Source organism: Marmota monax, unplaced genomic scaffold, assembly GCF_021218885.2.
Source record: "Marmota monax isolate L192 unplaced genomic scaffold, Marmota_monax_Labrador192_F-V1.1 WCK01_AAM20220418_F8-fsc00111, whole genome shotgun sequence".
In the NCBI taxonomy this organism is placed as follows: Eukaryota; Metazoa; Chordata; class Mammalia; order Rodentia; family Sciuridae; genus Marmota; species Marmota monax.
Window position 1 is genome coordinate 5,163,828 of NW_026695067.1, and position 17,968 is coordinate 5,181,795.

Below are 17,968 nucleotides of genomic sequence, written 5' to 3' on the forward strand. Positions count from 1 at the left end.
TCAACCCCTAACCCCAAGGCCAATATGGACATTGAAGTCTTCCCTGCTGCTGAAAAAATTAGTTTTAAATTTTTGTCACAGTTGTTGGGTTATTAAAAGAAACAGACAAGAAGTCTGTGTCTTTTGGGGGGAAGAGTGCTGGGGACTGAAACTAGGCGTCACACATTGTAAACGTGTATTCTACCACTCAGCTGCACCCCTCAGTCCAAATCTTTTATCGATCTCAAGTTATTTATTTTGTGAATGTCCATTTATTGTGAGTTAGTGGTAAGCCAGATGGAGAAAATGCCCATATCTTCTATACCACTGAATATTGAATATTGATGAACTCTATGCAGAATTCTGTGGAAAGCACAAGTTGTTGGTTTGAGCACCTGCTGCCCAGTGCAGCCAAGATGAAGGAGACAGTCTTCATGGAGCTCCCAGCAGAGAGAACATCAAGCAGTTGTGATTCTGAATGAAGAGGTTTTTGCAGGAGGACACTTTGGTGACAGCAAACTGCAAGAGGCCAGGAACTGTCTGAAAGCAGTCTAGGAAGCTTAGGTGACTCCTACATACCCTTAGCTGAGGTCTGAGCACTCAAGAGTTTGTCCCTACAGAAACCTCTAGAGATTTAGTTCCACATTCACTTTGATAATTGTTTTAGAATAGTTCCCTTTATTTTTTTTTGGGGGGGGGGAAATGGTGATTAACCTTTATATCTCACGTTCAACTCTTTTTATTTCCTTAGGGATTTTCTGCATATGTGCCTTGCTGTCTAATCTCACAGTAGGGGTGGATGACAGTAGCCTGTTTCTGACATTACCTTCTATAATAACGATTTAGGTTTCTGTTCTAGTAAACAGAAATACAAATTCTTAGGGACCATTGCTTTTCATGACAAGAACACAACATAGAAACAGGCTCTACCTGAGCTAATTGCATCACTGAGGTCCTTTCCTCTGCAGTGCCTGTGCTGGCTGCCACACACCTCTGCTGTTCCATGTTCTGGTGGGACTAGAATAAAATATGTAGTTAGGAGACTAGACTTAAGACACAGGCCATTGAAGTGGACATACATTCTCTTCAAATAAAAGAGTGTCAGTAAAGCAATCGTTAGTCATGCTCCATGTAGGTCCATGCTGGTAATGGGTTACTTATCTACCATGTAGAAGTACCTGTTCCTAGTGTTCTCAGTGTCTATTGGGCTGTTTGTTAGCTACCTTCTCATCAGACACTTCTGGCCGGGCCCACAAAGGACTGGCCCAAGAGTCATAGCAGCACCCAGGGAGGTAGGCAGACAGACGAGGCCCAGCTTCTGACTGACATATTTGCACCTTCTAAAACTTGCTATTCAGTGTAATGTGTTAATTGCAGAAATGCAAAATGAAGAGAAAAATTCTATAATTTTGAGACAACTGTGTTTTTAATAAAACTTTTTTTTTTTCATTTCAGACATTCTGAAGGAATGAGTTCAATAAAATTCCTAGATATTCCCACTCAATAACTGTTTGTACGTACTCTATATTAGACACTGTGCAATGTGGGGATGGGAGTTAAGGAACAAGCTAGAGATCCTGCACCCTAGTAGCATAAAACCTAGTGAGAACCAAGCAAGGAAGCCTGGTCACCCTGCAGCTCAGCACTGGAAGGGAGGATGTGCTAGTGCTTGTCACAGGAAAGGAAACTGGTGGCTCTGCAGGAATAATGTGAGGAGTCTAGAGGGGCAAGGTCCAGCTACTGCTCACTCAGTGCTTGTCCAGAAACACTTGTGGCAGTTGCTATCTCCAGCCAAGCAGTGTTCTTGCATTAGGTGAGCTAACAATGTGATAGGGGAGGCAGAGAATGCCAGATTCTGTCTTCTGTGTGACACCTGCGTTTTGAGAGTAGGTAGAAAATTGGAAGTATCAAAAGAAATGGGAGGACAGAAAGGAAGAAAACAAAACTAGTCAATGTTAAAATGAGCAAAAAGACCAAGGCACTTGATAGAAAGGGCCTATAGACAAGCCCTATTTCTCTGTTGAATTTCTTCAGTTTTCTCATTTATAAAAAGAAATTAATATATCTAGTCTTCCAGGTCTAATATTTGAGTTTTCTTAGGATACCTATAAATTCAGCTCGCACACAATTCAAACAACTGAGAACAATGTTACCCAAAATTCTATGCCAAAAACACTGGCCAAGTGGGACTGAAGCCCTTGAGGCTAGTGTGCTCTAGGAAGAGGCAATCCACCCCACCAACTGCAGAGAGAAGGAGGATTCTTTGTATCCAACTACTAGCATCCATGGCCACTTTCTTCTGAACTTTTTATGCTAACAAAGGGAGGAAGTTCACATACAAACTTCAGTGCCCTCCTCCTATCTTTCCTACCTTCTATTCTGGGGTGGGCTGGGTTGCCTCAGGAGCCCTCAGAAACACCTGGTTAGGCCACAATTAACAAAATTACAAGGCTGAGGAAAAGTAAAAACTACAACAGGAGCCAGGAAATGACTCAAGAACTTTTAAATAGACATGGAATTATCCCTATTTGCAAAGAAGGGAACTATTTTAGACTAAAACATATATAGGTACTGGAAAAATGACACCTGAATGTAGGAGAGCAGCAGGGTGGCCAGAACTTGGCCACACCTTACAACTCTTCAGGTAAACTCTGAGAAAAGGATCATGACACCAAATGTGTACACTAACCATTAGGGGCCCATCTGAGAATTTTTTTTGTCATTAGGAAGACAATGTTCTAGGCAGTGCCTCTATGTCTGCAGTCCAGAACTGACCTCTCCAACTTGTCTTCTGCTCTACAGATATTGTGAAGCACCCAGGCCCACCCCAGAATGGAGGTTGGGAAAGACAGGAAGGGGGACTGCAGTTTGCATGTGAACTCTTCCCTTTATTAGCATAAAAAGTCCAGCAGAAAGTGGCCACTTGGGCACCAGCAGTTGTGTACCCAAAACCTTCTCCCTACTTGACCTGGATGCTAATTGGTTCATTTGCAAGGAAAGGCAGATCTGAAAAGGTAACAATACTGGAAATAATAGCAATAATGTAATGTGATTTAGGTTAGGTTTAGCAGGTGCAGTACTCATTCTTTTCTATGCAAAATTTTACTTTCGCCATTCTACAGTTGAGGCTTGGTGGCTTGCAGAGATCACAGAGCTACCAAGAACTAGGGCCAGGATTCTAGCTTCAATCTGTTTGGATTCCAAAGCCTGTGGTCTTTGTACAATATCATGCTCTCTCATCTAGTCAGAACAGCAAGTTACATATCAGAAGAGTCCCTGAATATAGACCCAAGAAAATACATGAAAGCTTTCTAACCACTTTCAGGGTATTTCTGTGTAGACATTAGGACCAGCATTTAAAATTAGAGAGCTGGAGAATTCATCTGCACTAGCTCACAACTCAGCCTACATGCATTGCCATGGGGTACAACTGCAATTTATCTTGTATTTTAAAATATTTAGATAATAATTAAGTAGCCTAATGTGTCTTCATTACTTTTATAAGGCATTCCAAATTTAGTTCCCAAACCGTGGGATCCTACTGGGTTCCTGCTGCTACACTCCAGGCATTGGGTAAATTATACATAATCTGAATCTAATGGCCAATGAAAACTGGAAAAGAAAAATTCAGTTTGAGGGCAAGGACTCATAAGCAATAAAGTACTTCACAGTAAACCATCCCATCCCATTTGTATGGAGAGCACTCTTAAAGAATATAGCAGGAGCTGATGAGACACATTGTATGTAATTGGATCCAGTGTCTGTAAGACAAGCTCCAGCATTTTCACAAAGAAGATCAAATGAAGGGAAAGAATACTAAAACACCAGAATCTGGCAAACCAAACACATTCAGAGGGAAATCAGCACATGCTTAATGAAAAAAAAACTTTACAATGTAATTTAATGTTCACCTAAGAGAAATTATGAGTGACAATACAGACAATGTACATTTATATTCACATCAAAAGGTGAATGAAAAGAAATTCTGTGAACAAACAGCAAAAATGAATTGTCTTGGTGAAGGGGAACTAAGGAGATAAAGGGATTGGAAAACCAGACTTTGGAAAATCACTTCTCAAAGTAGAAAAGAAAAAACCCAACTTGGAACTGGAAATCCATCTCCAGAGCAGAGGTAGATGCTCATTTTAACAACATTTGGGGCTGTGCCCAAGAAATGCTGAGATACACTTTCAAACTTTCTATCTCTAGATCCTCTTGCCCTCTCACATGATACTGAGGGCCTCACCTCACTTGAGTTATAAATTAAAACAAAACTTTACTCACTTAAAACTCATTGGATATTAACATTAAAAACATTTTTATAAAAATAACACTTTTCTAAAAACAAAATGTAAAGATTTCTATAAATCTCTTTACCATCTAGCTCAATAAAAAGTAGCTGGATTCTTCTATCTGCCTTTGCAAGCAATCTGCTGTTACATGTCATTTTAGCTCAAGTACTCAAACAAAATCTGACCTTACACACACATGAAGATGGAAGACTGAGTATTTTAAAACAGCTTTTTCATATAATTGCAGGTATTCTTGATATGACACCCAAACCTAAGTGGTGGTTGTTTAAATGTTTTATGCAACATAAAATCTGAAACCACAGTAATGAACTACTGTTACACTAAAATCCACTGGTCTATCTAGCATTTTGAACAGCTGTTTTATCCACATATAATTTTGTAGCAAATGCACAGGTCATTTGGAAAATATTAGTTCAATGAACTACACAAATCTTCCAAAGGTTAACACATTTCATAATGTCATCTGTTTATTTAAAAAAAAAAAAATGTCATGTTCATTAAGCACCCTCAGAAAAGTCACCTGGATTAGGAAAGTGTGAAGCTCATATGGTTTCGACACAAGCTTTCCAAGATTTTAACTTCTACTTGAAAGCTTCCATTTTATCATTGTCAATAAATACTACCAGTTGCTATCCTGTAGTGAGAGGCTCACTTCATTCATTTTGAGAAGGCCTCCATCAAACACCCAAATCTGAATGACCCTTGTGTCAGGGGTACCCTGGTGCAGTGGTAATGCGCCACAAGAGAACAGTCAGTGCAGCTCACGATGCAAGTGCCACTCAGGTGCTTTCCTGAAAAAAAACATGGTTGTTTTTACTGGTGAAGAATCTGACTGCTGGCATAGCATGGTGCCATTGCTTGGTTTGTACTGACAGTAGCTGTACTCAGGATGTTTGTCCCATCCATGTGGACAATGAAAATGTGAAAATGGCAAGCAATGTCTTATTATTATGTAAATAACAACCTGTGGGCTAGGTGAAAGGACCTCAAGAGAGGGGTCCATGGACCACACATTGGGAAGCACTGTTCTGTAGTGACACCCAGAATGCAGCTGAGACTCCCTGTCTCATTTCTAGGATTATAATCAGTTACAGTGGTTACTGGCCTTCCAATTTTAAAGTCACTCAACATTAGGTATCTTTGAACTACAAACCCAATAGGTCTGACAATTCTGTTGAGATTTGGGGGCCCATCCACACATTACACTGCCAGGTTTCCTGCATGGCCAACGCCCAGCATACTTACCCCATGCTGCACTGGGGACCTCTTTGCACAGTCCTTCCCTTGGCTTCCACCTGCCCATGGGCCAGGTCTTGGATGGAGCTCCTGAATGATTCCCTCGGGCATCTGAACAGTTACATACTGGGACAGGTTTTGCACACAGTTGCAGCAGTGTTCCAGCGCTTGTTCCTTGGACTCCCCACCAAACTGTATGCGAAACATGCGGCTCTTATTCTGTTTGACAAATCAAAAGTTATCCTGAGAGACCCTTGTCGTATCACTTGATCATGATTTTTTTTTTTTTTCTTGGTACCAGGGATTGAACCCAGGGGTGCTGAATCACTGAGCCACATCCCCAGTCCTTTTTTATATTTTATTTAGAGACAGGGTCTCCTGAGTTGCTCAGGGCCTTGGTAAGTTGCTGAGGCTGGCTTTGAACTCATAATCCTCCTGCCTCATTCTCCCAAGAAGCTGGGATTTCAGGCGTACACCACTGCACCCCGCCTTGACTTTGATTTATTGTAGGGTCTTCTAGTGAGTGGGTTCCCTTTGTCTGGAAAGGGCAGAGCAGCACATGTGGAAGCAATAATCCTTGCTTGTTAGTGGAGGTACAGAGAAATCAAAAATTTGTTTCCTTCTCCCTCTGGAAGTTATTCCTCATAGTGAAATTCATTTCCCTTAGGGAACTAATACCAGCAAAAATGGAAAAGTCTGTACATGGCTGCAGTGGAAGATCAATGCTTTGTCTTGCTTTGGAATACAAAATTTAGAGCTTCAAATTCCTTAAATGGAGAATCAGGATAATGCTGTATAATCTGGCTCAACAAAAAATTTCTAAACTGAAAATATGAAAGCACAAACCTGGTAGATGCCACATTAAACAAGGCAGTGAACTTAACTAGTACTGGAGAAGAGGCTACAGGCAAATGCTGACAGCAAATGTCATAAATAATCTCTGGTGCCCTTTATCCTTGGGAGGCCAGACCACCACACAAGTCACACAGGGACTGGGGTCTTTAATTTGGTATGAGTTACATCCCTTGGCAAATAGCAAATTAGTTACATCCCTTTGCTAATTTGCCAAGGGATGTAACTCATACAACAAATTAAAGACCCCAGTCCCTGTGTGAACAGATGCCATTAAAATTTTAGTAAAATCTGCCAGCTACAAAGTTACTTGATTGTAAGTTTAAAAAACAGACCCAAACTGTAACATAACACAGAATCATTAGTTTAGTAGTAGTATCCTCTTTCTAGTCTAATATTCTGCCTAGTGTAGATGAGTCAACTTGGATAAAAGCTACCCCAAACAGGACTGTATTTGTTCAGTTTCTTCTGTAAAGAAATGCACGTGCCAATATCAACATAGTGACAGTCCTTTTCACTTAGTGAATATATAAACCACATTGCTACTGTGAAAACATTTCTAATTAAGCCACTGAAATCCTGAAAGTTTCTATCAGCAAATAGTCCCTGATTTTCCTATTCACAATTTATACTATTTCAGTACATTCATCAAGGGGTTAGGGGTGTAGCTTAGTGGTGTAGAATTGCCTAACATGAAGAGATCCTAGATTCAATTCCCAGGACTTCACAAATAATTTAAAAATCCATTAAGCAAAGCCATGTGTTTAGGTTCTGGGGCACTGGGCATGACTCAGAAATTGTAAGGTATCACAGTCAGAAGAATAGATGTCCCTACCCCTTTTTATTGATAATGTTGGCTTCTTTTGGAAAGTTTGAATTAATTTTTTCCTTGCATGTAAAAGTAATCTATTATCATTACCCCCTTTGATACTGAAAAAACTATGAAAAAGAAATATTCTCATATATACACATATGCATGCACATGTTTTATGTACATATAATAATAAAATCGTACATAAATATGTAAAAATATATAATACATAATATATAGGTTATATATATATTGTGTACGTATATTTTAAGCCACACTGCTGTTCTGTAACCTAATTTTTTATTTAACAATAAGTATGTAAAAATAGAAGTGTACCTCATTACTTTGAAAGGCTGAAGAGTATTCCTTTATTTAACTGGCCCCCTACTGACAAACATTTAGGTTATTTCCACCCTTTTTTCCTATTATAAACCAAAAGCTTTGAGTTAAGCACACTTATACATACATCTTTGTATATAAATGCCTAAAAGCAGACTTGCTGGGTCACAGAATATGTGTATTTCATAGTTTGGTACATAATGCCACACTGCCCTGTAGCAAGAGAGGATCAATTTATTCCCACTAAAAGTATGTACCCATTTCCCTGAACCCTCCAACACTGGAGATTCTTATTCCTTTTAACTTTAACCAACATGGATGTTAAAATTTTTGTTTCTTTCATTACAAGTGAGGTTGAATTATCCTCCTCCCCCTCCCTCTCCTCCCTCCCTCTCTCGTTTTGGGGATTAAACCCAGGGACACTCTACCACTTTTTTGTTTTTTATTTTGACTGAGTTGCTGAAGCTGGCCTTGAACTTTCCATCTTTCTGCCTTAGCCTCCCAAATAACTGGGATTACAAGTGTGAGCCACCATGCCCAATGAGGCTGAACATTTTTCTTACACTTACTGGTCATTTGTATTTTTTCTTTCGTGTATTGCCTGTTCAATACCCTTAGCCAGTTTTCTCTTGGATGAATAATCCCCAAATTATGAAGAGTAATTAAAAGCTAACTTTCCCTCAGGAAGGGAAAAGAACTGATAAGAGAATTATACTTTCAGCTTATAGTAATATCTGTTTGCTTTTATTATTAATATCTATTAGGATTTTGTAATTGTCTAATTAACCTTTTGAGTAACAACACATCAAAACTTGTACTTCATAGCCAGCTGAAAAGCTTGTATGCACATGCAGACAGATACTAATTATAAAGAGAGTAAAAAATCTGAGACCAATTATGTAAGTCTAGAGGCACCTACATGTGAGTGCACTAAGAATCAGTTTGGTAGGGCTGGGGTGTAGCTCAGTGGTAGAGCCCTCCTAGCAAGCATGAGGCCCAACACCCCCTACTACCACCACCAAAAAAAAAAAAAAAAAAAGGAAGAAAGGGAGGAAGGGAGGGAGCAAGATTCCAGGCAGGAAGTATCAGTTTGGATAGTTAAGGTTGCTTTGGAGTGTACTTCCAAAAAGGTAGGAGGTTATATATCTGATGGTCTTGTTCCATGTTTGCTTCTATAAAATTCTCAGAATTTCAGCTTATCATCTGAAGTCAGAAATACTCCTTTCAATGCATGTGGACCCAAGATAAAGCCAATGTACATCAGAAAAAATCTGAAAACAAGTTGTATCTTCATCATACATCCTTAATGGCATGGGGTATCACAATGGATAACCAAAAGGACTGCTTGGCTTGAAGAGATGTTTTTTGTAATACTAATACTTAAAAGTCAGAAAGAACAATTTGCTTTGAAATGAATTATACCCACAGTCATGAAGTGCCCCAAATTTCCAGTTTCGATTATCTAAGGAGGTCAGCTCATAATTACTGTATTTTAAGTTGTGGTTTACATGATAAGTTGTATCCACCCTACTACCAAATACTTAATTTCAAGTTATAAGAACTTACAGAAAATGCCATTTTGCACAGACTTCTTTTTTAATATTTAGTTATTTAGTTGTAGTTGGACACAATATTTTTATTTATTTATTTTTTATGTGGTGCTAAGGATCGAACCCAGGGCCTCACACATGCTAGGCGAGTGCTCTACCGCTGAGCCACAACCCCAACCTTGCACAGACTTCTTGAGGAAACAAAAGTTAAGGACAAGTGCCAATCTCTTTTACACTTAACTGCATGTACAAGAAAACCAAGACTTCAATTTAAGGAGGGAGCAAGCCCCTATGTGCTGCTGCAGGCATGCTTTATCTACAGCCTCTGTAGCAGATGGCTGACAGGCATCAGGCACCTGGGATACTAGCACCCAGGTAGCACTACATCACAGAACAGCAAGGGAGATATCAGAGGTCTCAAACTCAGGGGCTTTTCTACTGGTTTCAGATTCATTACCTAGATCTGTAATGTCTCCAGCACCACCAGGATACCCAAATGGAAATTTTCTTCATCACTAATGGTGACTTCCTATACTACAGAAAATACATGGCAAAGTACCAATAAAAGACTTAACCAGTGCTATGGCTTGGATATGGTTTGAATGAGTCCCCCAAGAGATCATGTGTTGAAATTTAATCCCCACCACAAGGCATCGAGAGGGTGGACATTTAATCTGACTGCTCTTTAAAGGTGTGTTTTGGGAAGTGATTAGGATTAGATAAATTCATGAGGGCAGAGCCCCCCTAGGATTGAATCCTTTACAAGAAGAGGAAGAGAGGCTAAACAGTGTGTGCTCCCTGGGTCTTGCTATGTGATGCCCTGTGCCATTTCAGGATTCTGACAGCAAGAGGACCATCATCAGATGTGGTCTTAGACCCCCAGAACCGTTAACTAACTAAAGTAATATAAAATGGACTTAATAAGACCAGAGGATGAACCTGAGTATTTGCTTTACTTTGAAACATATCCTCAAAGCCTAGGACAGACAAAATCATCAAAAAATTCTTCAGTGGCCACTAGGGGAGAGAAGTAAAAGAGAACAGTAGCTTAGGTTCACTCCTTTGAGCCCAAAGTGCCCTTCAGATAAAGAATTATATGTCTACCATTAGCTGATAAGCCAGGATCTATTTGCTCAGAATTGCTAAAAAAAAAAAAAAAGCAGCCGTAATTTACTAAATCTGTGATTTCAACCTCCCTTAAAAGACATAATTCATTCAAATCTATGAATGTTAATCCAGAGAGAAAAGAAATATAATGTGTATTACCTACAGAATTTAAGTTTTATTAAACTTCTGTTAAAAGAATGAAATTTTGCTTCCAACATCTGTCCGTTTAAACAATAGTGTATGCTACATAATACTTAGTAACTAAAAGTTATACAAGGCAAAAAGCACCAAAAATACTCCTTGACAGGTAAGGCAAAAAGAAGCATCTGATGATGTTTTTGTTTTGTTTTTACAATACCTTTGTTTTATTTATTCATTTTTATGTGGTGCTGAGGACCAAACCCAGGGCCTTGCACGCGCTAGGCAAGTGGTCTACTGCTGAGCCACAACCCCAGCGCTGCCCCCCTCCCCCTGCAGCTGATGGTTTAATATTATTATATGACATCAAGTCAATAGATCAAAGGTAGGAAAAACAATATCATCTTGATAGACTCAAAAAGCATTTGCTAAAATTTAATATGTAATATTGAAAAAGTATTAGCAAATAAACTATTATTGAAAGAACATCTCCCTTACATAGTAAAGAATATACAATCAACAGCTAGAGTTGTACTTAATGTTTAATACTACTTCCTGAAGCCGGGTGCGATAGCACACACCTAAAATCCCAGAGACTTGGGAGGCTGAGGCAGGAGAATCCCAAGTTTAAGGTCAGCTTCAACAACTTAGCAAGACCCTGTCTCAAAAATAAAAAGGGCTGGGGATGTAGCTCAGTGGTAGAGCACCCCTGGGCTCAATACCCAGGATATATATCTTATATATATAACCTCAAAGCCTAGGACAGACAAAATCATCAAAAAATTCTTAAGGTCAGCTTCAACAACTTAAGTTTACTTATGTTCTTTATCTCAAAAGAACTATCTATATAAATCTTTTGAGATAAAGAACATAAGTCAAAGGTTACCAACCTTAATTTTTTTTTATACTAGGGATTGAACCCTGGGTGTTTTACCACTGAGCCACACCTCTAGCCCTTTTTATTCTCTACTTTGATACAGGGTCTCACTAAATTGCTTTGGGCTTTGCTAAGTTGTTGAGGCTGGTCTTGAACTTTCAATCCTCTTGCCTCAGGCTCCAGAGTCTCTAGTTGTTCCCCATTCCAGCCTTAAATATTTTAAAAATATCTATATGTGATATATACTCAACTATATTAAAACATATAGCTATGCAGATTACTCTATACACATAGTATCTAAATACTTTAAGAATTAAAGCAAAAAAAGTAGATGATTCTCAGAAGAAGTACAGATTCTAACAATGTTCATTCTCATTAGGAATCAAAGAAATGCAAATTAAAGGAATATGCTCATTTCTACTTCAAATTAGAATCTAGTTGGTAAATTTAAATTATATCACCGTCTTGGAGAGGATCTGGATAAGTGAATATTCAATACACAGCTAGTGCAGTAGAAACAGGGACAACCTATCTGGAGGGCAAATTTACAAGATAAATGTTCATACTTCTAGGATTTCTATTTCAAGAACCCTCTAAATTTAATGAAAATCAGAACATTTTTAATAGTGAACAATTGGAGATTAGTTAAATCATGGTGTATTCAAAGAGTAATATGCTACACAGCTATTATGAATGTTTTTAAAGACTACATGATAATTTGATATAATGTCCCCTGATTTAATGCTATATGACAAAATAGCAGAATATTACAATCTTATTTTTATGAATTATGTATATGGCAGACACTGTTAATTGCCATAAGTCAATCCAAAGGAGAGACTGGAAAAACCAAACACTAGTCTTTGCAGTCTATGACAGACACACTGCAGACATCTAGGGGTTGCTGGAGGGAGAGAACCTTATAGGAGATGCTGACCTTTCTCAAATGGAAATATAATAGAGCTGCCACTGCCATTTTACAACTGTGAGGAACAGGCCGAGAGAGAGACATTGAGCTTGACACTGCTGAGCTGCTAAACCAATGCTGGAAATGGCCTATTTTTAAATTATTTATTTATTTATTTATAGTACTAGGAATTGAACCCAGAGGTGCTCTACCTGTGAGTTACATCTCCTGCCCCTTTAATTTTTCATTTTGAGAACAGGACCTCACTAAGTTGCTAAGGCTGACCTCAGCCTTAGGATCCTCCAGCCTCAGCTTCCTGAGTAGCTGGTATTACAGGCATGTGCCACCATATCTGGCTTTGATTTCTTATTAAGTGAAAAAAAGAACTATGTGTGTGTGGGGGGGTCATTATAGCTGAGTTTTTTATTACATTCATCTGAACACAGTCCTAATGTATGCCTAGTCAAAATTCTAAAATGTTAATAATGGTTACTTTTGAGGAGTCACATTACAGTTGGTTTTTACTTTGCACTTTATACTTCACTAAATTTTTTAATAATCTGGGCACAGAGTCATACACCTGAAATCCCAGCAGCTTGGGATACTGAGGCAAGAGAATTGCAAGTTCAAAGCCAGCCTCAGCAATTTAACAAAACCCCATCACAAAATAAAATATAAAAAAACACTGGGTATGTGGCTCTGGGTTCAATTCCTAGTACAAAAAAAAAAAATTTAAATAATAATATGTAATTAGAAAATATTAAAAGTCAAATATCAAACAAAGAACATGGGTGACTTTTAAAACACTGAAACATTCATCCAGTCCTAAGCTGAGAGTCAGAAGACCAATGGGCAGCTGGTTCCCTGAGAGCTAGTCTTAACCTTGGCTGTTGGCTTACATCTAATTCAGTTTCCTCATATGTAAAATTTAGACAGGGGTTCTTGAACGTTTTGGAATGTGAGCCCCAGAACCCTTTGGTAGTCTGGTGAGACAGTGAATCTTTCTCAGAACAATGCTTTTAATCAGATAAAAGGCAAAGAAAAACAACCAATTATAGTAAATTAGTTTATCACAATATTAAAACACTAATTTGTGAACTGATAGGATATGCTTCTTTATTAATATATTCAATAAAAGGATTTAAAAGTAGAACTAACAACCATCTTAATTTTGAGGTTTGATGAGTATAAATGACATCTGAGATATCTCAAACAACTATAACGTGATATGAAATTACCTGTGATAGCCATTGATGGGAAGGTCTAACACTACTATGCTCTGTAAACTACTTTCATAAATAGAAGGAAATGATAAATTTCAATTAGAGGTCAGTGAAAATCCCTGCAAGTTCATGGATACCTTGAACTCTATGGGGACCATCTGGAGGTCTGTGCACCCCAGGGTAAGACCCCTCCATTAGATGCACCTGAAGACTTCTTCCTCTTTCAATTCTCAAGGTCTACACATTCGTTAAAAATTAGTATCTTTCACATAAATTTCAATATTATTTACTCAGTGAATGTTAACAGATTGATTTTTATAGTTATAAAAGAAAATAATCTTTTATAGTTATGAAAGAAAATAATCCATGTGATTCATTTGCATGTTTCTTTGATGAGGTTCGTTCTTTATGTTTAATACAGCTAGAAGGCAAAAAAATAGGAATTATATTTTAAAATATTAAACAGGGAAAAACTAAAAAGACATATTCAGTGAAGCATTCAACTATATACACCTTTTAAAACATCTAAGGAACAAGCCAACACATGCTGTATGCTGTCTCTTCCCGGTTTGTGCTTGGGGGACTGAGAAAGGTTGCACAGCTCCACTTGACATATGGTGACAAATCCACCAAAGCCTTTCACTTTTCGAGATATCCTCTTGCTACTGAGGCTTCTGCCTTTATATCCCTAGTTTCATGTTTGGCTCACAATGCAAACCCTTCTTCAACATGTGTGTTCTTCCCAGCACCCATTTTCTACAGAGAGAAGCCCCGTATACCCCACCATTCACACACTGGAGATGAGAAAAGACTGATCATTAGCTTAAAAATAGTTGGCTACACAGCCCACTTTATCTTGCCTTTATTGTTGTGCCAAACAACAGACAATCCATGCGTCTTACGATCTTCAACCAGTTCTTGCTATCAACGAGTGAAAAGCCTTCCTGCAACAAAGTAATTAGGCAAAATTAGCAACAGAAGCAAAAAGGGACATGAGGAACAATTACGGTATAGCTGTTTCCTATTAAAAAGTTGTGTACCAATTTGCAGTTCCACCAGCAATGTATGAGTGTACCTTTTCCCCCACATCATCACCAACATTTACTGGTGCTTGTAGTCTTGATAATTGCCATTCTGACTGGAGTGAGATGAAATCTTAGAGCAGTTTTGATTTGCCTAATTGCTAGAGATGTTGAACATTTTTTCATATATTTGTTGATTGATTGTATATTTTCTTCTGTGAAGTGGCTGTTCAGTTCCTTAGTCCATTTATTGATTGGGTCATTTGTTTCTTTGGTGTCAAGTTTTTTGAGTTCTTTGTATATCCTGGAGATTAGTGCTCTATCTGAGGTGCAGGTGGTAAAGATTTTCTACCATTCTGTAGGCTCTCTCTTCACATTACTGATTGCTTCCTTTGCTGAGAAGAAGTTTTTTAGTTTGAATCCATCCCATTTATTGATTCTTGATTTCACTTCTTGTGCTTTAGATCCTAAGCCAACATGGTGAAGATTTGGGCCTACTTTTTCTTCTATTAGATGCAGGGTCTCTGGTCTAGTGCCCAAGTCTTTGATCCACCTGGAGATTCCTCAGAAAACTTGGAAAGAAACCACCATTGGACCCACCTATCCCATTCCTCGGTTTATACCCAAAGGACTTAAAATCAGCATATTACAGTGATACAGACACATCAGTGTTTATAGAAGCTCAACTCACAATAGCTAAACTATAGAACCAACTGAGATGCCCTTAAATAGATAAATAAATTTTAAAAAGTTTTATATATATATATATATATATATATATATATATATATATATATATATATATATATATATGAATGTCACTCAGATTTAAAGAATGAAATTATGGCATTTGCCAGTAAATGGATGGAACTGGAGATTATCATATTAGATGAAATAAGTCAATCCCAAAAAAACCAAAGGCCAAATGTTTTCTCTGATATGTGGATGCTAATTCACAATAGGGGTCAGGGGGACTAGGGAAGAATACTTACTTTAGGTAGAGGGGAATGAAAGGAGGGGAGAGAGTATGGGCAGAGGAAGGATTCTAGGATGAATCAGACATTATGAATCAGACATATATAACTATATGACTGGTGGAATTCTATCTCCTGTACAATCAAAAGAATGAAAAATTATACTCCATTTATATATGATGTATCAAAAGTGCATTCTACGGTCATGTATAACTAATTAGAACAGAAAAAGAATTTTAAAGATATCTCTCTCTCTCTCTCTCTCTCTCTCTCCCTCTCCCTCTCTCTCTCTCTCTCTCTCTCACACACACACACACACAAGTTGTATATCTTTTTGTTTTTTAACTTCCACAGAGTAGAAATGACCCAATAGCACCCATCACTGAGGTGACCTCAACACACAGGCCCTGTGTCCTGCTGCTCTTCTTCATGATCAACATCAGCAGTCAACATTTTTCTTTCTCTGTCTTAATCTTTGCATACTGAGAATTAAGAAAATCCCCCAACAGTAAATGTCCATAATCACATTTGCAATAAAATGCATTTATGTGCCGCTAGGATTTGCCAAAATGTGATTTTTTCTATTCGTAAGAAACGTGTTTCATTATACTAATTTATGAACTTATTTGGCACATCCCTCACAACATAGTGACATTTCTCTTCACAAGAATCTTATTTTCAGATTATTATGAATGGAAAATTTGAAGTGGCTTGTTTCTGGATACTGACTGTTCAGTTCTTCATTTCCATCTGTGAGGTGAGGGGAGGCACTAACAAAAATGGCAGAGAGGGCAGTTGGTCTGCTCCTTAAGGTGAAAAGATGCCTCTCAGCGTCACCAGTTGCTGTGTGTGCGCGGAGGACCGACCTAGCTCGCAATAAACACTTCTTTGCTGCTTACATCAATCTTGGTCTCTGGTGGTCTTTTGGGGGTCCTGAATTTGAGCATAACATATGGATCCCCCTTATAAGCCTACCCAGATACCCCGATCGAGAGGTGATGAAAACCTGGCCAGTATACAAGTCTGTAAGGTAGAAGCTTTAAAAGAGCAATTATATCAAGTTGGTGTTCTAAAGTTGTATGAAGCACCCATCCTCAGATGACAACATGTTTTTCCCCAACCAGACTTCAAATGGAACTGACTTCTAAAAGGAAACTCACGTCCCCCACGTCATCCCCCATGTCGTCGAGCCCCTCACATTCAATGCCCCCTCTCAGCTCTGAAGTAGCCAGAACAAGCCGTCGCCCCTTCTCCTTACAGCAATAAGGAGTTCTTAAAATTAGAGGGAGGAATGAAGTCAGAAATAGACAGTGTAGATAGGTAAATTGAGTCAGGTTGGATCTAGGAGGCCAATTTTGAGTGAGTCTGGGAAGCTGAAGACTGTTCCCTGAGGGTTACTGTTTATTAAGATGTAGAGCCTGCCCAAATAGGCCCCCAACTTAGGGAACTATGATTGGTTCCCAAGTTTCCAGACAAAGGGGGGAATGAGAAACCAGCCTCTACCTCACAGCAAAGCCTGACCAAGGAAGGGGGTGTGACCCTTGTCCTTGGAAAGACCCACAGAGCACTCCTAGGCACATACCCACCCTGCTGAGCTGTTTATCAACAAATAACAGGAGAGATCTGCGGAGCCAGGTGTCCTTGACTCAGTCAGGCTAGGTGAGGACCCATAGCAACCCCCTAGCAACCACCAATCAGCATGAGACAGGGAAAATACCTGGGATGCCAGATGAACCCCCCCCCCAGTAGTTTATGGTGGTTGATAACATGTTGGGAAGCCACATAGTTCAGCATATACTCCCCTCGTGGCCTAAACCAATCAGTTCAAATGAATCCCCTTCTTGTACTAACCAATCACCCTTACCAACTTGTTCCCGCCAGTGAATGTGCTAATCATGTTTTAGAGTTGTTTTATGTTTTTCCCACAGTGTGTGATGATTTGTTAAGAGATGCTATGATGTATGTGAAGTCCCTGCCTTCCCCAAAGAGTGTATAAAACTACTACAAACCCTGGGCTCAGGGCCTCTTAGAGTCACCAGTTGCCGTGTGCACGCAGAGTACCGAGCTAGCTCACAATAAACACTTCTTTGCTGCTTAAAAAAAAAAAAGGTGAAAAGATGAGCTTTTTTCTGCAGCTTTTTAATAAACTAAATAGAACAGTCTATCTAATGATTATGACAACTCTGAAACTCTAATTATGTGGTCAGTCCTTGGTGAAGCAGCCTACGTGAGAATGTATTTTAGCATACAGTAAAATTAATCCAGAGGCCATTTAATGGACAGTTATGCAAAAAATTGCAAGCAAACTGCTTTTTTCCCCTGAAATGTGAGTCCACTACAGCCAGGGAGGGCTACTGGAATAATTCAAGAAATTTTTAACTCTTGGAAAATAAAAGAAAATGTTCCTTATCCATTTGAGTCTTCCCCAAATCCCTCTTTCTAAATCTAAGTATGATGAAAGTTGGACCTTGAATAGAAATTTACTTCCAGGAAAACAGTTTGGGCTAATTCTTCATTTTCATTTTTTAAAAAAGAAGTCAATTCTAAAAGGCAAATTTTAATAAGACTTTTAGCATCAATGGTAAGTATTCTTTATTTTTTTAAAAAACAGAAAAAGAAGCTAGGCAAGGCATCTGCAAT

General features: G+C 38.6%; 1 protein-coding gene across 1 annotated transcript in view; it reads right to left on the reverse strand.

Annotated features, from left to right (window-relative positions):
• The window catches only part of Rec114 (REC114 meiotic recombination protein), a 112,588-nt gene that overhangs the window by 3,333 nt on the left and 91,287 nt on the right, over positions 1-17,968 (reverse strand). The window contains exons 3-5 of the mRNA XM_046427914.2: positions 14,193-14,276; positions 5,538-5,747; positions 910-996 (exon numbers count right to left, since the gene is read on the reverse strand). Coding sequence (XP_046283870.1) covers positions 910-996; positions 5,538-5,747; positions 14,193-14,276 — 381 coding nt within the window. The remainder of the gene's footprint in view (positions 1-909; positions 997-5,537; positions 5,748-14,192; positions 14,277-17,968) is intronic.